Source organism: Sycon ciliatum, chromosome 1 (genome assembly GCF_964019385.1).
Source record: "Sycon ciliatum chromosome 1, ocSycCili1.1, whole genome shotgun sequence".
Taxonomy (NCBI): Eukaryota; Metazoa; Porifera; class Calcarea; order Leucosolenida; family Sycettidae; genus Sycon; species Sycon ciliatum.
Window position 1 is genome coordinate 40,351,958 of NC_088643.1, and position 25,234 is coordinate 40,377,191.

The window sequence follows — 25,234 nt, forward strand, 5'->3', positions numbered from 1 at the left end:
ACTACTGGTACTACAAGTACACAACTCGCCTTGTAACATGCTGTCAAAATCGAAAAACAAGTACACAACTCGTGAACCGTAAACTAACTAACTATGTTACTTGAAGCATACTGCATGTTCTTGGCTTGAAATACGGAATGGAGACTTTTCACTTCCCTTTCATCCCATCCACCCTTCCAGGAAACCGAGTCTCTTGATAAGTATCCTTTTAGTTTTGGAGAACCCTTCAAATGATAAAGTCTGACTCTAATAGTTACTTTTTTTTTACTAATAGTAGTAAACTCAGTACTCCGGTCCTCAGTGGTCTGGGAGTTGTATACACCCCGGCACTGAAATTGGCAGAAGCTGAACTATACAAACCTGATGGCAAGCACTTCACCTTGCCTTGAATTCTGCTCCGTTTCGAAATTTCTTTATCGACATACCAAACATGCATGAAACATACCAGAAAAACCACAGTGTGTACCAAAGTCCTGCCAATTTTTCTCAGTGTCTTCAAGTCATTATCCGCCAATTAGGGGCTACCACACAATACTTGGCAATACTTTCCAATACAGTTCCATGCAGGATAAGGCCCTGGTAGATAATGCTACATGTACCGGTACTTGTATTCGCTACATGGAGCTGCCGGAGCGCTATAATAAATAATTGTAGGTGATTCCTTGCCGGGCCAAAGTTCAACAGCATGATCAAAACTTTTTTTCTTTTTTTTGTTTTGTTTTGTTGAGCACCAGCACCGTCCGGGTCAGGTGATCATCAGTATGCAATGTGACACACAAGGCGTATCTCAACATGGATGGTGGCCAGCGCAATGCCGAACGGTACATGTAGATTGCAGAGAGAATACAACTGCAATTTTGAACTGGAAGAAATCATCAGTGTAAGCCTGAGACAAATTGAAAATCAGACAATGTAGACTACTAGTTGGTGACTCGGAGTTCGGAAGTTGTCAGAGGGTGCTAGCACCCAGGGCTTTCAGAACTTGAAAAGGGCAGAAGGCGGCACGAGTGAGAAAAAGGAGCTAAGACAACAGAAGCCGCAGAGTGAGCCAACAGGAATATCAAGTACTTGTACATCACAGTCAGGACACTATTTTACATGCAGAATTTGTACATGTTCGTGAACAGAGGTTCTCTCCATCATTCATGCACGGAAGCAGAGTTATTCGGGCAGACGGATATAATTCAGTAGTCATTGCATAGTACATGATCTGCACTGCCCTGCCTGGTCTTCGATCCTTGGTGGAATTGAACATAGAATACTGAAGCTGAATGCTGTAGCTGCATGTGCATGTACATCACGGTATAGTCGCATATCTTGAGGCAATAGAATAAGGTTATACATGTATAGTCTGTTTATAAGTCATAGTGCTGGAGGGTGACAACATGCGCTTGCAGTTAAATTCTGGGATGTGGGACTGAGTTCATACGTCGGCACAAAAGTGTTCCGTGATTTGGCGCGTGCATGTTTGACACTCCACGCGGCAGCAGTAGACAAACTTGCAGTGGCACGACTGGCGAATGACGCGCGTTACCGTGCGCACTCGCCGATTGCAGCACAGCAGCGAGCAGCTACCCGGGCTGAAGTCGTCGTCACGGTGACACTGGCGTCCACCGGTACCTTGCACTCCGAGGAAATCATTCCGCTTACAGTAGTCCGGCGACTGGTCAATGTAGACAAGTTCATGGGCCGATGGGTATGCAGCGCCTGCTTGCGCTGGCCGCAGCTCCCACCTTATGTCTTTCTGTGAGACTTTCAACTTCTTTACGAGTACAGCTGGTGCAAGCTGAGCCTCTGTGCTGTTCTCTGGGATGCCGGTCACATTCGGTGGCAGCTTTTCTGGATCGACAATGGCCACCAGCTTCATGGGTATTGCTCGCTCATACATCTGCAATAGTTGTTTACTGATCTTTGTGAAATGCTCCACTTCATTCCAGCAGACCCTGAAGGAGCAGGATGATGTCACACCAAGGCACTGACATTTCATCTTCGTCTCTTTTAGTGTCTGCAGACATGACACAGTAGAAGCAGGGCATACAGATGAACATGACTATACTGAGCCGGTCCTAATGCAAATGACATCATTGTGTTTGTTTTGTAAACCTGGAATGCATGTGACGCCACTTAGTACTTCCCACTTGGAGCACAAACGCCTCGAATAATGATGCAATGGCATAACCTGCATAAACTGGCCTCTTACGACTGGTGGAGCTGATCAGGTCAGGCAGCCATTATCCAAAAGATAGACAAGTGACACAGTATGCTTGTCGTGTTATCGGAAGTAAATGACCTGGATCTCCCCAGTACGGTCGGTCGGACCAAAGTAACTGTTATGTTTTTTCCCGCATTGGTTGCATATAGACCGGGCAGAATCCAATACATGAGCCCCAGAGCTGCTCAGGAAGCACAACTTACTACATGTAGTAGTATACAACCAGATTTTGCCACTGGGTACAACTGGGTACAGGTGTTAGCATCTGATCGGAGCACTCACCAGAATTCCAGCTTGATGGTTGTGCAAGTTCATCAGTTGACGGGCTCGGCGCTTCACATAACGTGAGCTCTTCTGGACAAACTCATCAGCTTTACTCATACCGTAGAGGATATTGTCAAAGCACTTTGCAGACCACACATAGCTAATGTTCAGTTTCTTGTCATCGAGATGAGTTTCCCCTGCACGTGGCGCAACCGGCGCCCCCGACTGGCCGAATTGAGTGAGCTCATACTGTTCAATGTCCTTCTGTGTTGGCGCGGGTAGCTGTGGGCGCACGCACCCGCAGTCCTCCAGATTTCCTCTGCTGCAAGCAACAACCGCTTCATGGGCCAAGCTGGCCGCCATCAGAGCATGAACAAATGCCGCTTCTCTTGACCCTGCACAGGAATCGGCAGACATCGTGTACATACAGAGCAACAGTGTGAGTAAAGTACTTGCAGTGTATTGCTGGATGGTTGTCCAGACAGCATCAAATTTCACGCTATGTGATATGTGTCATGCTGTCTGCTTTTCTCAATCAAAACTTCCCATCATGGTACATGAGGCAGGCTGGTTATACAGTTTTGCATAGCACATTTTCATCGTATTCTTGGCAGATTGCTTCCATGCTGGTGAAACCTTGCCGCTTGTTTCGGCATTGCCTTTGAAAAAGTTTAGATTACGTATGCGAGCGACTATCTGGCCGATCCGATTCTTGAATTTAGGCCGCTAGTAATCTGTATTGCCTTGGTGGCATAGGATATGGTGTGCTGGAGGTGTTTCACGAGGATAGCAACGCCTGCGCCAGAAGTATCAAGTCTTGTGACTGGTCCATGACGGAGAACAATTCTGCCATGCAAATTCCTGAATTGCTTGAGGCCTTCATCACCAGCTGAGCTAAGCCACTCTATTGCCTGCTGAGTGTCCAGTCCTTGGGGCGGTCTGCTCATTACTGTCAGCTGTTCTGTCGCCAGAATCCATGCTGTGCCGCTGCTGCCTACTGACGCCACCATTCTATCAACCTGCCAAGTTGGCAGTGTGGAGTATTTGCCATTTGGATCAGGGTGCACACACACACACTGTGGCAGCATCCACCGAAGTGACCAGCATTCTTCTAACTATTCTGAGCATGCCCACGTTGGATGGAGATTGCAGCCTGCGGACTAGCAGTCCAAGCAGAAGAATGGCTTACATTTGAAAAAAGACCCAGCTATCCTAGAACCTGACAGTGTAATTCAACTGGGTAGTCACAAGACCAGTGTGTCCTTAGCTCAAGGCTATTGCACATACTTGCATCTGCTCATGTCGGGCGACTTTGACACTCATACCAACGTCTCCGCAGCAGCTTGCTGCACCACCTTGTCAGTAGGTGCTCTATCAGTCACGTGCAGGCACTGAAGTCAGTGAAGAATGGTATGGATGTGCGAGATTTCGCCAAAAACCAAGCGAGCCCAATGTCCGTGTTTGGCACATGAGCATTGTCTTTCTCCGTTGATCTCGGCCTGAAATACCTACGGCGATCACGATTCTACTCCGGAACCAGGCTAGAGAGACCACCAAGCTTGGCAAAATTATCAATCAGCCTCTATGGACTATGGTGCCATCACCTCAACAATGCTCCTCTAAACGACAAAATCCCTCCGCGCAGCACATACCTTGGGTAGCAATGGGGTTGAACAACGGCCGAATGCCTGGGATCTTACAAACATAATTGCAACAACACCGACACGGGAATCCATCCCCTTACCTTTCTGTTTTATTGCTCTTCCGAAGAGCGGTCCCTGCTCGAAATGCTCGCAAGTCCATAGCCGGTCCTGGAATTGTCGCTGGCATTCTCGTACGGCCGCTAGGCTAGCCCTCGCTGCGATAGTAACCAAGGCTGGACCATATCCGCTTCGACGAGACGTGCAGAGATGTTTTTGCCTTTTGCTGAGAGGCAGACGCTGGCATGCCCGGACGCTAGAAGCGCTCTTCAGCCTACCCGTCCTGTCGTTGATCAGTCTTGACAGAGACCTGTAAGCATGATCACGGTGCGGATCGAGAACAGTTCCACAAAATGTCAAGCATGTAGAGTCGAGTCAACGTGTCACTGTGTGCATTTGCAAGTGAAGCGAGTTCGGTGTTTTCTTTAGGTTTTTTAGTGTAGTATATATATAGACAACATTCTCAGCGTACCAAAGTGAAACTGTTCAGCAGTGATGTAACTTATTGTACTAAAAGTAGAAAGCAGTTCGACTGAGAAACAGCAATCCAGAGTGACAATAATGCTGGATACCTACAAGTACAATGATTTATGTAACTAAGCCACAGTCATGCACTCATGGCGCCGTGTGGGTCAACATATTCTATAGACCTCGTCCAAACTGCAGCCAGATAGCCTTCGAAGGATTGCTGCCAGCACCACTATTATGTGACTTGTAAGAAGGCTATAGCTAACAAATGCGGGCCGCCATGACTGTCGTGTCTGTTCTAGACATAACAGTAAAGTTAGTTGGACACGGCCACCCTACCCATGGAGACCCAAATTCCGAAAGTCTTTTCTGTGTGCTTCGTGGTCGTGATGTAGATCATGATGCATCATGTGTTGTATGTGACCTACGTAGGACCATAACTTCATAAAGGCTAGGTCCAGTGGCAGTGGCGGCAGCACGTAGTTCTACATGTAGATCTACGCGGCTACGGACTAGGTTGCAGAATACAGTCATAATGGTCATGTAGATCTCCATGACATTTGTACACAATCATGATACAAATACTTCAGTATGTAGGTGACTCTATCACAGTACATGTACATGTATCAGGGTCACCGTTGCATTTTGTGGTTTAGGACCTAAATGTACAATGTAGCTTGTATGTGGCTGGCTGAGAGAGGTGCTCCTCCTTCTCCCCTACCACAATCATCAATGGTACATCATTACTGAGACACTTATAACACACTCAGACTGTATGCGAAATGTATTATCTAAATTCTAATTGTTCACACACACACACACACACACATACTGTCCACACACACACACACACACACACACACACACACACACACACACACACACACACACACACACACACCACACCACACACGCGCGCGCGCACACACACACATACCACACACACACACACACACACACACACACACACACACACACGCGCGCGCCATACACTACACACGCACAAACCACCACACACACACGCGCGTATGGCTGCTCTACGCAAGAGGTGCATGATGCATAAGCCAGACCAGGCCAACACGGAAAAAGGACGTACCACCACTGTAGCTTGCCGCGATAAGCGGCTATCCCAGGAAGTGCCGGAGGGGGTTGGCTGGTAGATAGAGCCCGATCGTCAGAGTTCGAGTCCAACAGTGCTTGGCCGCCTATGACAGTGCTTACTGCTAGAATTATTATCGCGAATGTTGCCAGGAGGGGCAGGGGAAGATGCATAGACGTCATCGCCATGCAAGATCGGGACGGTCCCATTGCAATCTTCAGCAACACGACGTGTTTTAAACTGATACCGATTGGAAACAGTTGGCGTGAGCTGGTAAGAATGACCTCGGACTAGAGACTAGAGTTGACGACGACGAGTAAGTCGTGACCGATTGCAAACAACCAAGCTAGGAAGTAATTGTGTTCTGGTCTGCCAGCAAGGTTTTATTGTCTGCGCCCGACGATCGGATCATGCTGACTTGCGCGTGTCAGAGTTGCCCGTCGTGGCGCGAGGCGGAGGAAATGAGCACTTCGCGGAGCTCGGATCGGTGCGAAGTACCCGGGCGCGGGCGTGAGCAGCCACGGCTAAAAATGGGTTGTAACGCACATCGCAGCAGCAGCAGCAGCAGCAGCAGCACGTCCCTGTGTTCAACTGTGGTATGCTAAACAGTCAGACGACGGGGACATAGTATTCAGTGACATGCTCTGACTGATGTGATAACCGGATCTCGATGACCGGAGTGCTGCGGCGGCAAATGGGATATTTTACAGGCGCCTGTCCATGCCCATACTTCATGCCTTTGCAAGAACGCACGCCCCGGCCAGAAATCCGAGCGTGGGTAAATCATAAACATTTATGCAGCACAATCAAACTACGCTCACGGGAAGCCCCCGCACCAAGTAGCATTATAAACATTTATACAGCACAATCAAACTACGCTCACGAGTCACGGGAAGCCCCCGCACCAAGTAGTATTATACATGTAGACTACTAACCACAGACGTGCACCAGTACTGGTGCCTTGTACAAGTAGTTAGTTGTAGATGTGCTGGAGCCTAGACGCGTCTGCTGCACGATGGTGAGCAAGACGTTATCGCAAACTTCCCACATTCTCCGAGGTGATGTTCTATTTCTTCGTGGGTCGAGCTGCTGACACGAGTCATACTAACTGTCTTGTCAATCCTTCTCGCTGGGGTTTGATACTGGACCACACGGGATCAGTGGCAGTACTGTCAGTAGGATAACGCCGGAGTATACATGGTATAGGATAGCGGTCAGCAGTAGACAGCGGGACAGCCAGCCAAACTGCTCTGCACACATGATTGTACCATACCGCCGGTATGAGCTGTTCAGTCTGTTCAGTCCAAGCACGTGCTTTTGCAGGCATCATTCGTGTGATCGTGCTGCGAACGGATCATTATTTTGAAGCGATATAGCCGCATTTCAAGGGAAGGCTGTGTGGATAGAAGAGTACAGATCGAGAAGGGATCATTCTAATGATCTGTCTTCTGATCCTGGCAGTTGAACTGCATATTTACTTTATACGTCCACCTACGCTCGAGTCCACACGTGCTTCGATTGTGTCGGTGGGGATATCAACCCAGGCCATGGTAAGTAACTAATTACTTAGGCGACCTTGGTTGAGCAGAACGCGTGTGGCATGGGCAGCCTACCACTGGCACACTGACACGCTGCGTGTCATCCACATGATTGTGATGCCTAATGCCGCAGTCCGATGCATTTCATGAGCAGCTATGGAATTTGGCACTCCAACAGGACATCAGAAACTCCAGGATTCCTATGCACCCTGTCGACATTCTTGAGTTTTATCGACGTCCCGCCCGTCGTCAGTGTGCCATGCATGGTGGCCACGATGCAATGGTAATGTTGTGTCGGGTTTCAAGTCCCTGGACGACATAGCATGACTGCAGAAAGGACATGCACAGAACATGCTTTCATAACATTGACTGCTACCATGAAGATGGCTTTCTTTCGATTGGGATGACTGAATTCGTGCAAAGTTTCTTGTCCAAGTTAAAGTTCACCACACATGTGTTTCAAAGCGGTCGCCGTTAGTACCAGTTTTCAAACGGACCATCCGCGACGTTTATCTCTCTACATCAGTATCGTACACCACTCACCAGTAAGGCAAGAGCAGTGTATAATGCCATTCTTCAACATCTACATGCACATGTATATTCAAGTTAATTCGTGAGTCAATACCAGTGTGTCATTCGAGTGGAATTGCCCAGGGAGCCGTAAATATCTTTTCTTAGCGACTCCTTTGGCTCGGTATCACTCCGAAGTACAAACTTTGGCTCGACATCACTCTGAAGTACAATCTATAGATGAGACTTTACCATCGACCTACAACGTACTATACAAGTAGGGGTGGTCTGTAACTTTTATAGTTGCGCTCTGGTACAATAATAATGATCTGCTTCGTATTGTATCATATTTTATTTTTATTTTTACTTGGGCATTCCCAACAGACCCTAAGGTCTTCTTACAGGGTGCCCAAGATGAACTGCTTTGCTAGTACCAGTAGTGACTATGATGAAGAATTGCCTGTACTGGGCTGTAGTGTAGTTTATATGGCATGCGCTATCTTTGGATTCTTCCATTCATTGTTCCGGATATCATGGATTTTTCAATCAAGTTAGTTCTTCGACAAACTCCGCCTGTACAAACTTTGGCTCGGTATCACTCAAAAGTACAGAGATCGGTAGAGTCGAGAACTCACGCAATCCCGGCTGGGGAGTAGCATTGGCGGACAATGCCGGCAGGAAGATTGGTTTGGTACTTTTCTGGTATGTTTCAAGCATGTTTGGTATATCGGTATGGATAAAGAACTAGAGAAAAATTCGAGGAAGTACCTGCCATAAGGTTTATAAGGTTCTGCCAGTTTCACTGCTTTTCGAGCAGAATCCACCAAGGGCTACTGAGGAGCCATATGGAGCACCTGTGATCATGGTGTTAGGCGGGAAGCAACATCAACTCCGCAATCTTTTTAGAATCTACATGTACATGTACTAAGTGTGATTGTGCAGTTGTTTGCAGTCTGAAACAAATAGCGACCAGTATCCAATCAACCCGATGCTGTTCTGCTCGCCGGCGAAGAGCGAGAAACATGCGCCAACAGTGGGTGTTGAGCTGCGCAACACAGCGTACTGATGAAATAACTACTGTACATGTACATACACAGCCTACATCATTGCAGCAGCAGCGGATGGGAGTGCATTGCAATCTCATAGTCTTGCCAGCCCACAACGTCACAAAATTGGCTTGAATTCAGGAGGCTATTCTGAGAAACTAGGAGTGGCACTATGGGACTCTCAGGCAGACTGTTTTTGGTCAGCAAAAGCTTGTAACGGATTATCCAAATGATGACTTTACAGCTGCGAGACTGTCCTTGCGGTGGTCGCAGCTGCACAGCTGTTGAATGCCGATGAGCTGTGTGAACGTCGGTATGTTTATGGAATAGCCAGGAGCAATTCCAAACACACAGCACGTAATATCAAGACAACGCACAGCACGTACCGGTCATAGGTATCAAGACTCGCATACTGCTAACTATGCATACTGCCAACAGTCGGTGATACCGGTATTAATGTCATACATACCACTTGCGATGAGTCATGAGAAAAGGGAGAGAATGTTTCCCAACCGCATCATTGAATGGCACCAGCTGGGAGAAGTTTGGAGAAATGCTGTAACCAGATACATGTAGCTACAATAGTTTGTATTCGTGACTCCGAGTTCTAAGCAATAGAACGATCATGAGACTGTCTGATGATCGTTTTACTGTGTGAAACTGGCTCTCTGTCTCTGTCTCTGTTTGTCTCTGTCTCTGCCTCTCTCTCTGTGTCTGTCTCTCTCTCTCTCTCTCGATCGATCGATCTGACGTTTTTTTATTCATTTGTTTTTATTTTTACAAAAAAACATACACCATTTGACGGCGGAACAAAGCAGCAAGGCCGCGATGAGACATATGGAATGGCAGGAGTGGGGGAGAGGCAGGGGCAGCTTGACCGACCATAGACCAAGCGCTCCACAAAAACAAATACTTGCTGACGCGGACCAAGTAATAATAATAATAATAATAATGTAAAAGAGAAAAGGACATATGGATACGAGTTAAGAGTAACTCTCCATCACTGTAACATGATACTATATACAGTCAGAAAGTGCAATAACTAGGCACAACACTGACAGAGTACTGAGACATTCGACGTCCTGACACCTAACTTCAACACATCTCCGTAGCGCTAATCGACAGCCTTCCAACTTGGAAGGTTCAAGGTTATGGAAAGACCAAAGAGGGGAAGGCAAGCGCAACGAAAACGAGCAAAAGCTACAGTCCCAACGGAACAAAGAATGTCGATTGTTACTGGACGATGACGAGACCAGTACGATATTTGACAAAGCGGTCTAACTACAATTCGAAGCAGCAAAGCAGCACACCACCCAACTTGGGTGGGTCATAAATATCAAAGATAAGTAAAGAAAGGGAAGCTTTGCGAAAACGAATTGTACAAGCCGAAAGCCAAACTCCTACAGTACTCCTCATGCATGACATTGTGATGGACTAGTTGACTACAAAACAAGTTGTTTCACACGACGTACGTTTCGCCGTATGGTTCGTGACGGCATGTCCTTTTCTATTTTACATTTATTTATGGCTCAACATCCGAGTTTCAAATAATAATAATAATCATAATCATAATCTTCACTAGTTTGAGGGATCCGGGAAAGTGACAAACGGGAAAAGTCTGAAGAAAAAATTGACCGTCACCACCAGGACTCGAGCCAGGGACCCTCGCTTGTAGCTAGCGATGCTCTAACCACTGAGCTATGGTGTAGTCGTCATCCCAGCAGAGATAATAATAATAATAATAATAATAATACCACAGCACGCGTAATAATATAATTATGTGGGTATAATTATACGTTCCGCTTCTGTCCTATCTCCTATGATCAAATTCCATTATCAAGATAATTATTAATACGGTGCACTGATGACCTGTGACGCCAGATCATGGATTGTCGGCCAGATTTCTCTGTAGGCTTGTCCAGAGCGATGGCCCTCACATTCTCCAGCTGATTGCTGCGCTTCAAGTCGATGTTCCTTCTCTGTAAGTCGCTTGTGATGCGCGTCGCAATGGATGTCCTTGGACGTCCACGCCCAGCCTTGGCATCTCCTGCAAAATAGCCCGTCAGCGCGATCCATGGCGGCGCATCCCTGTCCATACGGAGAATATGGCCAGTTAGCTACCATCTTCTCCTGTCCACGATGTCAGATAGTGGTTCCGTGTTGCACCTCTCATACAGCTCAGTATTTGATATCCTGGCTGGGTAAACTATGCCAATGAGCCGTCGGAGCTGCTTCCGGTGGAATACGTTAAGCGATTCTGCTTGTGCCGCTGTGAGCCCCCATGCGCCGCAGTTATACAAAAGAACGGGCAGAACCAGGGCATTATACAGTCGGATGCGCCTCTGCTCACTGACCTTCCCACGCCTCAGCCAGAGGCTATACATCCTGCCGTATGCACTCGAAAGTCTAAGCGAGGTCTTTCCTCCGCTCCAAGTCCTCACTGTCGCCAATGAGGGACCCTAGCTGCCTGCTGGACCGCCAGGAGTCTGAAGTTGATGTCAGATGCAAGAATTTGGTCTTGGTATCGTTTACTGTAAAGGGCCAATCCCCCAGTTCTGCGCTGATGATGGGGAGGCTTTGCTTCAGCCACTCCCCACTGGTTGAGTACAACGTCACATCATCGGCGTAACCTGTTTCTCCGGGTATGTGACGGTCGGCGAAAAGGCGTTCGGGAAGGTTTGCTCTCACTTGGCGCAGTGCTGCCTCCAGGTGACAAATAAAAAGAACAGGGCTTAGGCCATCTCCCTGGGGGGTGCCGATGGTGCTGAGAAACGGATTGGCAGTTGCCTTTCCTACTTTCACTGATATTTTGTGTGTGGAACAGTAGCTGAGTAGGTGTTGGATCATGCACACTTCATCGGGGCCAGTCACTGATGCCATGACGTCTAACAGTTTGGTGCGATCGATCGTGTCGAACGCACGGGACATGTCAATTCCCAGCATGTGGCATTCCCAGTGGTATCGAGTCACCTTCGCCGCAATCCAGCACTGTGTCCATACCACATATCTGTTGTACTTCGGCCTTGTCTGAAGCCAGATTGAGTTGGACCGACATAACGAGCAACGTCCTTTGCGATTCGGCAGAGCACTACAAGGGAGAAAACTTTTCGGATGGTGTTCAGGAGGACAATGGGACGCAGGCTAGTCACGGGTCCTCTAGGTTTTTTTGGTTACAAAACAAAAGATTACAGAAAATTCGCAGGGGGGGGGGGGAGGGGGGAGATAACTGGGGATTACGGGGAAAAGTATGCACAATAAAAAAAGTTATCAGAGAGTCAACGAAGTGAATGGAGAGTTAGAGCTTTTTTTCGTCTTTTTTCTTTGATTCATAGCCTGTCCGTTGCCCACTCACAGCGGGTAAGGCGCAGGTGGGCGTTGACCTTTTCTTTGAACGTCTGCAGTCCTTTCCTTGTTGGCTGGTTCAGCAGAACGCACTGCGGGAGCTGGTTCCAGACCTCCACAACAGCGTCAGGGAAGGACCGAAGCCTAAAAGGACATCATTCCGTGCTCTGGGCGGAAGAGTGGAAGTGAGCTTTTTTTAATATTTTTTTACTAGAGCCACGTAAACCCGTCATGTGTGAGCCATGAATAAGGGGAGTGGTGGCGTGGTCTGGGATGCTCTGCCGACCTTGGGTCTCGGCTTCATCACAACCAGGCGCGCCAATAGCAGTGAGAGAAAGAGAGGGAGAGAGAGAGAGAGAGAGAGAGAGAGAGAGAGAGAGAGAGAGAGAGAGAGAGAGAGAGAGAGAGAGAGAGAGAGAGAGAGAGAGAGAGAGAGAGAGAGAGAGAGGGAGGGAGAGGGAGAGGGAGAGGGAGAGGGAGAGGGAGAGGGAGAGGGAGAGGGAGAGGGAGAGGGAGAGGAAGAGGAAGAGGGAGAGGGAGAGGGAGAGGGAGAGGAGAGAGAGAGAGAGAGAGAGAGAGAGAGAGAGAGAGTGAGAGAGCTGACACTGGTGTGAGGGATGCTTTTGTGTGCGTCGGCTATGGCGTGATGTGTTGGTCGCTCGGGGTGGAAGAAGGGTGAGAAGCATGTCTGGGCCAGTTGAAAAGTGGAGCTTGTACAGAAAGCAGAGTGCTCCGACCATTCTGCGGATGTCCAAGCTAGGGAGGTAGGCTCCATCACCGATTAGGTGAAGGCCACGGCGTTGGATGGCAGTGAGGCGAGCCAGAGTGGTGGGTGCAGCGCTCATCTACACGAGCATGCCGTACTCCAAAACCGGGCGGACAAAGCCCTTGTAGATCACTCCACGGCACCTAGAGTCCAGCACTCGTGAGGCTTTCTGGAGGAAGCCGAGACGCTGCGAGCCTCGAATAGCCAATTGCCTGATATGAGCTGTGAAGGACAGGTGTCGGTCAAACAGCACACCCAGCAGCTTCAGCTGGTCGACTTCCTGAACAACTGTGTTCTGGAATACAATCGGTGGGACGACGACTGTGTTGCGATGGTGAAATATCAGGAGGGACTGAGACTTTGTAGGTTCAAACCTAATGTGCCAGGCCATTCCCCAGTCTGCCAGCGCATTTACAGCAAGCTGGAGTGTGGTAACATCTTCGGGTACGGTAGTATTGGTCGGTATGCACTTGTACAACGTGGTGTTATTATTATTATTTTTTCTTTTCTTATTTTGTTAGGGATTTCCCAACAGGCAATGTTGCCTTTTGGTGTGATCAGCATATGCAGCAAGCTGGGCCCCAGCATGTCTTCAGCATCATTCGTATAGAGAAGGAATAAAGTCGGGCCCAAGATGCTACCCTGGGGGACGCCTGACATGATGGGGTAAGCAGAGGAGGACTGTCCGCTCACTACAGCCTGGAGCATGCGGTTGGTGAGGTAGCTTCTGAGCCAGGCAAGAAGATGTCCCTGGAGCCCATACCGCTCAGCTTTGTACAGGACACCCGGGTGCGACACTTTGTCGAACGCCCCAGCAATATCCACTGCCAGGACGTGCACAAGTCCTCCACTGTTGGCAACTCGGCTCCATTCGTGTTGAAGAGCTAGGAGGAGGTCGGTTGCGCCAAGTCCAGAGCGGAAGCCAAATTGGCGAGCAGAGAGAATAGAGTTGCTGTCGAGAAAGTTTGTAATGCTCCGGTTGATTATGGTTTCCATACATTTGGAGATACAGTAATGGAGAGAAGGGATATTGGACTGTAAATCTTCACACAAGATCAGTCTGCTCTTGAGCCCTTCTTGTGGACCGGGACAACGTTTGCCACCTTCCAAGCAGATGGCTGGTGGCCTTGTCGGAAGCAGAGAGAGAACAGATGAGCGAGCGGGCGTGCAAGAGAATCTGCACACATCTTAAGCACCCGAGAGGGGACAGAGTTCACAGTTCACAGTTCAGAGACAACGGTTTTCGATGGGTTGAAGGTTCCGCCTACTCGGTCGGCCCAGGCAAATGTGTCCTGCAGGGCAGTCTCCATTGGGCTGGTACCTTTGGTTCGTGCTTGGCCGACGGCGGTATCATCCGCGAACAGGTAAACATCAGCGTGCTGGTTGCGTTTCGAGGCACTGAGTAGGCTGTTGATATGTACCAGGAAAAGCAATGGCCCGAGGTGGGAACCCTGGGGTACTCCAGACTTGACGGGACGTGGGGAGGACAGATGGTGTTGGACGCGGACGCTGAATGTACGCGTATCGAGGTAGTTCTTAAAAACCAACTCGTAGCCGCAGCATCACAGATAGTCCCGAGTTGCTGGAGAAGCACGTTATGCGGCACTTTATCGAAGGCCTTCGCAAAATCGAGAAATGCAGCATCGTAAGGGATGCCTTTATCCAGGGTCGAGGCGATCTTAGTAGTGAGCTGTATCAGCTGGTCAACTGTAGAGCGATCACGGACAAAGCCGAACTGTTCCGGGACAATGATGTGGTTGACCGCGAGATAGTGACCGAATTTGGTGGCGACAATCTAGTGCTTTCGCAATAGCTGGGAGTAGGGTTATAGGGCGGTAGTTGGAGGGATCACACGGTTTACCTTTATTATTAAATATGGGGATTACTGTTCCCAGCTTCCAGGCACTAGGAAACTCACCTAAGGTGAGGCTAGCGTTAAACAGGTTGGTAACAGAGGACGTTATACATGGTGCGATCTCTCGGAGGATCCTGTTCGAGATGTTCCCGCCTGTTGCCTTATGCTGCGGGAGCCTTCGGAGCACCCAGTACACTGAGGATTCGGCCAAGACTGGCAGAGAGAATAATTCATTCGGACAGCCGTCGGCTGGTGCTGGTATTGGACCTGTACCGTGAGCAGGAGTGCACTGGCGCTCAAATACCTTCGCGAGCATTTCTGCTTTCTTTGGTTCGCTCTGTGCCGTGTAGCCCTCACACGTTAGGTCAGGAACTTTATCTTTCTTACAGGAGATGTTGGCAAGTGTCTTGGCTTTCTTCCACCAAAGGTGGGCATCTTGCTCATCGTAAATATTCTCACTGAGGCGCTTGAAGTACAGGGTCTTGGCATTTCTTAACTGGTTCTGATATGCATTCCTCTGGGCCTTGTAGGTTAACCAGTATGCTACTGTTTGGCGGCGCTTGGCGACACGGAAAAGGCGCTGCTTCTGGCGATGAAGGGGCCAGTTGCTTTTGACGGGTTGATGGCTTTAAGCACACGCCTCACAGTAGATTGGCGAAAGTGCACTGTTGTTATTCTGTGTAGTGAACGCTGTTTGACATCGGGAAAGGCGGTAGCAACATCACTGAAGTCAACTGCATTTTTCAGCAAAGTAGCTTCCCATAATCTCGGCTTTGTCACGATTCTGTGTGTGCTCCTGTCCATCAGAGCCAATAAGAACAGGCATAGTGCTGTCGCGACGACTTCCACGTGCACACATGCCATTTGGTGTATTATGGTCACAACAAAATCACTGTCCACCGTCAAGGACGAGGACGACGGGAACACTTTGTAGAACGGGATACCGACCAGTTTAGGTGTTGACTGTAGTGTATGTATATTACCAAGAGTAACGTTATGACTGTATCCCCACTCTTGATAATTACTCAACCTCCGGACAGCTAGCTGTCTCGATCTTGTTAGTTATCGTCAGCGGAGCTCAGACGGTTACTGGCCAAACCGATCGCAATGAAGTCTTATGAACAGAGCAAAGCATTTTTTTAAACGACTCACCAACCATCAAGGTCAGTGTGCTGCGATAACAGTGAGTTTCGCACGAGGACAGAACACTTTTTGAAAGAGTGCTCAACCAAGCCCAAGCCCAGCGGCCTTGAAAGTGCTTGCTTGGAGTAACTGTGCACTAGAATAGCACAGAGCTTCTAGCCTTGTTCGGCTGGGAGTTGCTATGCACATGATCACACTTGTTCGGCTGGGAGTTGCTATGCGGCACATGATCACATACAATGTTTTGTGTAGATGAACTTGATGCCCGTGATGCAATCGTCCACTTTGTAGATTCTCTGCTTCCTATCGTCGCTCGCTGCATACTGATGTAGTGAGATGCATGAAACAAGCAATAACCGCTCTTCTATTGCTACGGTGTCCCCTATAATTATGCAGCTTTAGCTTTGTGGAAGGCGGGTCCAAACTATGGCTACGACTACATGTACTTTAAAAGCACCAACCCAGAGGCAAGGCAAGAGTTCACAGAGCCTGCTTTTCCGAGTTTTACCAGCACTGCTACTATCTGTGACTGTGGCGACCACCATTCAATGTCTAGTCCTCCCCTAACCGGCGTACCCCAACTCTCTCTCTCTCAGCTCTCTTTTTATCTGTCTTTTCTTACTCTTTTTTCTTTGTCAGCTTTCCTGGTGGTTATGTGCTTTTTCAAGTAAATAAAAAAAAAAAAAAAGTTTTTCATTTCTGGTATTTCAATGATATGACTCGGAAGTACACTCTGGGTTGGTGCTTACATCTGCGACAACGCAAACTTTTGAGTCGATCCGATTCAGCTGACCCTTGTTAGACTGAATCACAATTTTCTCCGAGGCAGGCCAATAAAAAATAAATAAAAAAGGCGCCGGTGAAGACTACGTTACCTGCTAGTGACTTTCCAAACGTGACCATGAGTACCATGCTTTCCTACAAATTCAGGACCGCCGGAAGCAGTTTTTGATTGGTCCGGTAGTTTCAGTCAAATTCAGTGCCTTTCATACTTTCAATTATTACTTTCAACGGTGTATGAAATGGCAGGTACACATGTAGTGAACATGACTGTGTTGATGGCTAAAATGTTGGTCCCGGGGCGGTGATAGTAACCTGACCGACCGGTTCCGGCGGCCCTGAAATTGAAGCAATACCAAGGGTACATGAAACGGGGTTCTCTTGGCAATACATGTACTTACGTGTGTAAGCTTATCTGCCCACAGACTTGCAAGTTGCAGTCTGTCCCTCCTTACCACCATTGTAAAGCAGGACACCCTGTTACTCTATGCACTGCAATTTTTTTGTTTGTTTGAAGTTTTATTTTACATCGCAAACCAAACGGGCATTGATGCCCAATATTATGATGGCGATAGAATAAAAAGTGTAGCTCGATAAAGCTTCACTTGCGAAAATGAGAAAATAGTCAAAAGGAAGTATTTGCACCGGTAATTACAAGTCAAGTTCGAACGAAGTAACAATCAGGGAGAAATAGGAATATGAGGACCTATGCCAGAGGGAGGTGCTATTCGGCCATATTAACCGTAGAAAAACACTTTCAGCAATCTTTTAAACGGGGTTGGACGACGAGCGGACGTGAGTTCCTGTGGCAGGGTGTTCCAAAGCTTCACGGCGGAAACCAATGGTCGGCTGTCGCCAGATGTTCGCCGAGTTAGCGGAACAACGTATTTGCAATTGTCATTGCCACGGGTGTTACTGGGAGGTTGGAGGGCTACTCTATCTTTCAGAAGAGGGCTGATGCTGCTGGTGTGGACACGGTGCATAAGGAAACGGAGTTTGCATTTGGCACGTTCAATTACAGGGGTCAGGGAAAGGCGAGTGTATGGGGAGGAGTGGTATGGGACGGGAAGGGCAGATTGGCTACGCAGCGAACACATCGCTTGTCGAGGACAGTGAGCTGGTGCCGCTGCTGAGCCGTGAGGGCAGAGAAGAACGCGTTTGATCCATAAAGCATGTCAGGAAGTATAAGGGCAGAATAGAAGAGGAGCGACTGGTTGGTTGGTTGGTTGGTTTTTATTTCACTTCGCACATTCAAACGGGATGACGACCCAATAAAATGACGGCGAAGGCTTAGCCTAGAAGTGGCTATGGAAGAACATAGTAAAAGCTATGGAAGCACATAGTAAGAGAATAGGATACTAATAACTGCGGGTAAACGGGGGGAGAGAGAGAATACGATGTATCTGTGATACTACGTGCGGGTTACTGAACTGCACGGGGAGGAAGAGCAGAGCGATCAGCAGCAACTCCAACTACTCCCTACAGGCGTATGGTACACATGCATGCTTAAACTCAGGTAGCCTGACTGGCGTTCAGATAGCGACGGGCGGATGGTTCTCAGGGTGGTTAGCTTCTGGGAAGTTTTACGTACTATGCTGGAGACCTGCGCGTCCCACCGAAGACAGGAATCGATCTGTAGGCCCAGAAAGCGAGCAGTGGTGGTCTGGGTGAGAGGCGTCCCGTTGCAGTTAACGTTGAGTTCCAGGGTACTACGGCGTGATGCCTCAATGGCTAAGACCTGCGTCTTGTCAGGGTTTAAAACCAGGCCTTTCCCGTGTAGGTAGTCAGCCAAGTTTGACACAGCAACTGATAAGACTTGATTTAGGGTTGCTACGGATCTGCTTGCGGTGTCGAGAAGGATGTCATCCGCAAACAGCTGGGAGTGTGCTGGGCTGGTGACGCTATGGACGTCCATGGTATATAGTGAAAACAGCAAAGGACCCAGTACACTACCCTGAGGGACTCCACACTCGCATGCAGTTAGGCCCGAGCACTGCCCACTCGCCAGAACTACTCTCTGTCGACGGTCCGTGAAGTAGCTCGCAAACCAACGCAAAACAGTCGAAGATACACCCAAAGCAAACAAATCTTGGATCATGAGCTGGTGCCGTACTTTATCGAATGCCTTGCTCATGTCCACTAGTACTGCGCCAGTATGTAGCTGGTGGTCTGCTGACAATGGTCTCTCATGTACTGGTAGATATCCGCATACAATGGCAAATGTTTTGGTCCAAAGCGGACTGTCTCAGTCAGCAGGCCAGGGCGGTTGGACAGCCTGGACTTGATCCTGAGATCCAGATGACCATGATCAGATGATGACCACGTCCTCCATCCGAGGCCACTCCCACGATACTCGATAGTCCTTCTTCAACTGACCCGGCTCTGCCTTCAATGCAGTCCGACAGCAGTGTCACAGATGTAATATTATTATTAATCTTGGCGATTCTTGCTGTTGCGTTCAACTGCACTGCTGCATATGCATGCAGTCCTCATCGTCTGCGTTGCTGGGAGGGAAAACCCCCAAGTGAGAAATGATTACGTCGCACGCGCATGTCGCGTACAGTACATCACGTCATCACCCGGTCTGCTTCAAAATCAAATCCTGTGAAAGTACGAAAACCAAAAATTTTCATTCACTGTGTTGCAATGTTTGTGGCAATAGAATCATAAGTCATTGTTCCTTTTATTTATTGGTTGGCAACATCTAGGTGGCAGTATCGTCTTGATAATGTTGTACTTGGAATACTTGTGTAGCTACTAGGCCATGTTACAGCGTGATTTTCCTCGCGTTACTGGTGCCCTTCGAGCCTATGGCGGTGCTGTTTCCGGAGCAGAATGTATTCAGGATGAATACGACCCAGAGGCTCAGCGAAATGCATTGCGTGCGAAGCGTAAACGACGGCAAGGGGAGAAATCCAGCCACGGAATAACTTGGGACTTTCTCAACGCCCAAGTCAACGAGTATGAAAAGTACAAACAGGGAGATGTAAGTTTACATCTAGTTGCCTTCATGAATGCCTCCATCCGCTTCTTTCATCATCAGTTACATTTTTCTTATCTTTGTATCATATTTCCATAGCTCCACAAGCCTCTCCGTGATCTCGCAAAGGCTGCATCTGATATTGGTTAGTATAAGATTATGGTTTTCAACACAATAGTGCAGTGTCTTGGTCTCTCTCTCTCTCTCTCTCTCTCTCTCTCTCTCTCTCTCTCTCTCTCTCTCTCTCTCTCTCTCTCTCTCTCTCTCTCTCTCTCTCTCTCTCTCTCTCTCTCTCTCTCTCTCTCTCTCTCTCTCTCTCTCTCTCACACACACACACACACACACACACACACACACACACACACACACACACACACACACACACACACACACACACACACACACACACACACACACCTTGAACCTTGAACCTTGAACCTTAAACGCCCATTGCCGTAGCAATGATAGCGATGGCTTCCTCACGCTGACGAAATCTGCAGTATGGCGCATGCCGCTTGAGGTCACCAGGACGACGGAACACTCTGTCACAGCGGTAGTTGGGGCACGGGATGTCTGGGGCTTCCTTCTCGACCCTCTGTCGACAACACTGAAACCAGGTGGATCTCTCCTGCGCTGTGTCATACCAGTCCGCTTCAGACAAACCGATGACAGCAAAGTCCGAGGACACAACATCCCGCCAGCGCTTCTTGGGACCATGTTGCGGGCGCTTGCAGGGCAGTTTGCCGAAGAACAGCATCTGCTTAGGCAGCCGGGTCTCCTTCATCCGTGCAACATGACCAAGCCACCGCAAGCGGTGCTTCCTGATCACATCGGCCATGTCGACGTCCGCCCCTGCACACACACACACACACACACACACACACACACACACACACACACACACACACACACACACACACATACACACACACACACATACACACACACACACATACTCTCTCTCTCTCACTTTTTATTTCCACAAGGCCACGGTCCTGGGTAGGCGTAGTTCTGTTCTGGATATTCATACTAGTAGTTCAGTACTTTCAGCTAAGGAATACCGTAAAACCCGTAAATAAGTACCTGCCCGAAATAAACACCCCCTTCTTTCTTTTGGCTCTGTCTGTTGAAGTCAAGTCAAGCCCGACAAACATACTGCCCGAAATAAGTACCGGTACGGTGCACACATGCAGCACGTAGCATGTACATCTACATGAAAATGACTTTTCCACTACACACTAGTCAGGTCCGAAAGTTATGGGGTATTCACACGACAGGCAAATCCACGTGCACCGGGCAGTTGCAGGGAGTGACATACGAGAAAAGTGACTGTGTGGATTCACACAGCTGCACTTGTCGACAGGCACGTTTGCATTTTTGAATGCTTCACCGACCAGTAGCCATGGGTATTTCAAAGTTTCAAAACACGCATACAATAATTACCATGCTCTAAAGAGCCGCGTAAAAAATCAAGTCTTGTTTCGCGGTTTTTGGTGTAAATGTACTCGTGCACGCCACGATTATCGTGAAAGTTGGCCCCCAGCTCGCTTGCACTTTTCAGCCACTTTCAGCCACTTTTCTCGTTCACAGGTAAAATACCATAGCAACTTTCCGGTGCACGTGGATTTGCCTGTCGTGTGAATACCCCATTAGTTCGTGCCCAAAAGTCAGTACCCGCCCGAAAGTTAGTACGGGTGTGGCCACTAAATTAGAAAGTAAGTACGTACTGATTTACGGAATTTTACGGTTGTAAGGATACATAACCTCCAGAATGTGAAACTGCTGGATGGGTAGCGGTCACGGCTTGTTTTCAGAATTATTTCATTGTTCATGATGTAATCAGCTCAAAAAGGTATGCATGCATTGAAGTTGTGTTGGGTTGACAATGTGCAATACAGTTCTGTGTACAGTCAGGCACATTACGGCATGTAAATGATATTATAGTGTTTAGTGACTAGAATGAGGTGGTAGAGGTTATGTGGAGTTGAATTATGCACTCTTGGTTCACCCCTGAAAAGTGAGTCGAGAGGATGCTAGTGACAGTGTTGATGGTGCTCAGTATCACCAAGGTCAGAGCTTATGGTGGCATTATCTATTGCACTCCCCATTGTTTGTTTGTATAAAAAAAACCATGTCCAGCAAAACACCCATTTTGAAAAATTTGACCTATAGGTCTGTTTTTGCTGATCACGGCTCATATGTAAACTCGCGCCAGACTTGCAGACTTCATCAGTAGTTTCAGAGCCCAGCAGCACGTTTTAGCGCTTGCCCTTGCACCCTGTGTGTAGCGCGCATAGATGTGATGGAGCTATCAAGTCTATGCCGCTGTCCAGAGGGTACATGTCCCCTGTGTAAAATAAGTATGGCCTACATCACTCCGTAGTTTGATTATTGCATTGTGCATGGACTCGTGAGTGGCAAGTTCTAGCCCTGCTCATTATTTTGTTCTAAAATAGCGAAACTGAACTGTAGCAGTTCATTGTGCCCCCTATGTAGTGCAGTGAGTCTTTGGTCGTCTTCAAGCAAGTAAGGTAGATAGATCGATTGAGAGAGAGAGAGAGAGAGAGAGAGAGAGAGAGAGAGAGAGAGAGAGAGAGAGAGAGAGAGAGGACGTGTGCACATGCGTGCATGTGTGTGTGTGTGTGTTCGCGTGCATGTGTACATGTACACTTGCCTTATTATGTTCTTTGCAATGCGCACGCGTATGTACTTGCTCTTGTAGTTGGCGGCGATGCAGGGGAGAGTGCGGTCAGTGCTGCGGCTGCGTCTTTGCTGGTGCTACTGCATGATTGTCAGCACATTGGACGTGCAGAGGCCATGAAAATCAAACAGATGTTTGGACCGTTTCCAGCATCTGCTGCAACCCAGGCATGCGCTTCTGCGCAGGCTTTGCTCAAGAAGCTACCAAACGTCCAGAAACGCCTGCAGGATAATGAAGGTGAGACTGCATTGGAGTATTAGTGCATAGACTCATGAAGGTACATGACAATTGTGCAGGCCGTTCTGTCTTGTCCACTTTCTGGTTCCTATGATTGATTGCTTTTTGCTGTGGTTCCCGTTGTCTATGTATTCTGTGTGTATGCGTTCATCTGTTCCTGCTAGTCAAATCCACAGCGAACGACTCTAGTAATGACAAGCATTCTTTTGGCGAGGGCATCAAGTTTGATGGTGCGGTTCCTGGGTCACTATACTCCATGCACCAGCAGGAGTGGGGTGTCAAAGAGACTGAACAGCAGCGAGAGCGTCAGAAGCAGCTTGCCGAGGAAGACGTGCTGGCCATCACTGCCCAACAGCGTGGCTACGATAGTGAATGGCTACGGCAAGAGTCGGCCAAGTACGCCTCCCTCAACCCGTCTGGTCTGACTGCTGAGCATCTGGCAACGGCTGTGTTTGATCTGTTAACTTCATCGCAAAATGATGATCAGCTACAGGGACAGGTTAGCAGCTGCTAGAACTGTTTTCCTTTGTTAATGTGACACTCTTCATAGGTCTGCACCCTCTTTAGTCAGCATAACGTTAAGCTTAGCAACCAAAATATTCCATTCATGTACACCACGACAGCACAGATGGTGCTGGATTAAAGACAGGTCACTGTACATTGGAGTGATAGAGACATTAGGTCATCTTTCCGTCGGCAGGTGTAGATGTTTGTGTCCTAGAATTTCTTTCGGACTTGTAGCTACATGTATTACTGTTTTGCTACAGTGAAGCCTCGTTGAGAAGAGCACTGATAAAACAAACTTTCGCTTTAGAACAATTACTAGTATTCATTAAATTATAGCCCTAATAAAGTCACTGTGTATTCACTGGGTATCCTATTTGGATAAGAAGAACTCCCCTTGCGAACAAATACCGTCGGTTTGGTATTGTCCTTAGGAGGTTTACTGTAGTTAAGTCTTCTCTGTTGTTCGAATGTTTATTTGTTGTTGTTGTCGTCGTTGTCGTCGTTGTTCCCGGTGTTCATTGTCTCTGTCAGATGTTTGACCTGCTTGGCTTTGAAGCCATGGAGTTCATACAGACGTTGCTGGCGAATCGGCAGCTGATTGTGGCTGGTCTGATTCACTCATCTGAGTCGGCTGGTGAGGACATGTCCTTGGCAGGCGATGACAGAGCACTGCGACCGAAAATGCCCACGTATGGCTGCCAGGTGACGGTGCACTCCAAGCAAGAGAAGGAGCTGATGAAGCAGATGCGCAAAGAGGGGCGCCGGGAGGAGCGACGGTCAAGGAAGGATGGCGATGAAGACCTTAGCCTGTACATGAGCAGGGAAGAGATGAGAATACAACGGTAAGATAGACTGGCGTATTGCTCAGTTACCGTAAAAGTCCGTAAATAAGTACGTATTTACTTTCGAATTTAGTGACCACACCCGTACTAACTTTCGGGCGGGTACTGACTTTCGGGCACGAACTAACTTTCGGACCTGACTTGTGTGTAGTGGAGAGGTCATTTTCATGTAGATGTACGTGCTACATGCTGCATGTGCGCACCGTACCGGTACTTATTTCGGGCAGTATGTTTATGGGGCTTGACTTGACTTCAACAGACAGAGCCAAAAGAATGAAGGGGGTATTTCTTTCGGGCAGGTACTTATTTACGGACTTTTACGGTACTGCGCTATGCATTACGGTGTGTGCTATGCGACCACGGCTAATGCAATGCACCTCCATGAGTGTTGTTATAGCTGGGCACTGCACTGCCCCCTGCTTTGTGAACACTGGGTTGTGCTGCACTGGCGGAAAGCACGGACGTATTCACGGGGCTGAGTGTCACCAGGTGTCACTGAGCATGACTGTTCATTCATTCTGTACAGAACTGCACAATCCTCTCCAATCAGATACCAGCGTGCGTACTAAGAAAATGACAACACCCACCCGCAGTCTGAATGCCGTCTCTGTTCCGTCTGAATGTCGTCTCTGTTCCGTTCTTTTCTATGACTGGAGAGTTCAGCTCTCTGTATCACTATAGTAGCCGGCTATAAACTTATAAAGTACAGATTTTTACGTCCCCCGGAGTTATACTCTGATATTTCACTGTACGTACACTGTAACACGTGGAGTTTTGCAGTCTTGTATGCTGTGTGCCTTCATCATTTTCTTCCTTTTCCTCTTTTGACTTTGCGTGTCTTCCAGGGAAGCCATGCTACAGGCCGCTGCACAGGCACCCCTCTTTCAGCGTCCTGCGCCCTCGGCCGCTGTTGGACAAAGACCAAAGTACCCGTTTGTTTTCGATAAGCTTGCAGAGTCAGCATCAGCATCCGCGTATGTTGGTGGTGCAAAGGTACGGCATTCATTCACTTGTATGGTTTTCACTCTTTATGCTTGATTCTGATTGAGAGAACAAGTTCCGGGGTGTATTGCCCAGGTCCATTCCTGCTGCTGGTGCTGGTGCTGGTGCTGCTGTTGGTATTTGTGCTAGCGCTGGTGCTGTTGGCGCTGGTGGTGGTGGTGGTGGTGGTGCTGCTGCTGCTGCTGTTGGTGGTGTTAGTGTTGGTGCTTGTGCTGGTGCTGGTGGTGGTGGTGCTGCTGCTG

The 25,234-nt window shown here is 48.4% G+C and overlaps 2 protein-coding genes across 2 annotated transcripts in view; one reads left to right on the top strand and one right to left on the bottom strand.

Moving 5' to 3' along the window:
* Positions 1-676: 676 nt before the first annotated feature.
* Positions 677-6,169, bottom strand: LOC135825673 (protein Wnt-7a-like). Its single transcript, XM_065338295.1, has 4 exons — positions 5,741-6,169; positions 4,221-4,486; positions 2,495-2,871; positions 677-2,005 (listed from the first exon to the last, which is right to left on the bottom strand). The coding sequence occupies exons 1-4, from the start codon at positions 5,950-5,952 to the stop codon at positions 1,424-1,426; spliced, it is 1,437 nt and encodes a 478-aa protein (XP_065194367.1). The 5' UTR covers positions 5,953-6,169; the 3' UTR covers positions 677-1,423.
* Positions 6,170-19,354: 13,185 nt separating this feature from the next.
* LOC135825684 (activating signal cointegrator 1 complex subunit 3-like) overlaps positions 19,355-25,234 on the top strand; it is a 51,038-nt gene continuing 45,158 nt past the window's right edge. Inside the window, exons 1-6 of the mRNA XM_065338306.1 lie at positions 19,355-19,709; positions 19,803-19,848; positions 22,426-22,641; positions 22,806-23,140; positions 23,680-23,990; positions 24,836-24,983. Coding sequence (XP_065194378.1) covers positions 19,488-19,709; positions 19,803-19,848; positions 22,426-22,641; positions 22,806-23,140; positions 23,680-23,990; positions 24,836-24,983 — 1,278 coding nt within the window. The 5' untranslated portion in view covers positions 19,355-19,487. The remainder of the gene's footprint in view (positions 19,710-19,802; positions 19,849-22,425; positions 22,642-22,805; positions 23,141-23,679; positions 23,991-24,835; positions 24,984-25,234) is intronic.

Coding starts and splice junctions, on each gene's coding strand:
- LOC135825673 (XM_065338295.1), bottom strand. CDS start 5,952: ATGGGACCGTCCCGATCTTGCATGGCGATGACGTCTATGCATCTTCCC. Junction 2,872..4,220: donor AAGAGCAATAAAACAGAAAG/GTAAGGGGATGG, acceptor ATTCCTGTGCAG/GGTCAAGAGAAGCGGCATTT. Junction 2,006..2,494: donor ACCATCAAGCTGGAATTCTG/GTGAGTGCTCCG, acceptor TCATGTCTGCAG/ACACTAAAAGAGACGAAGAT.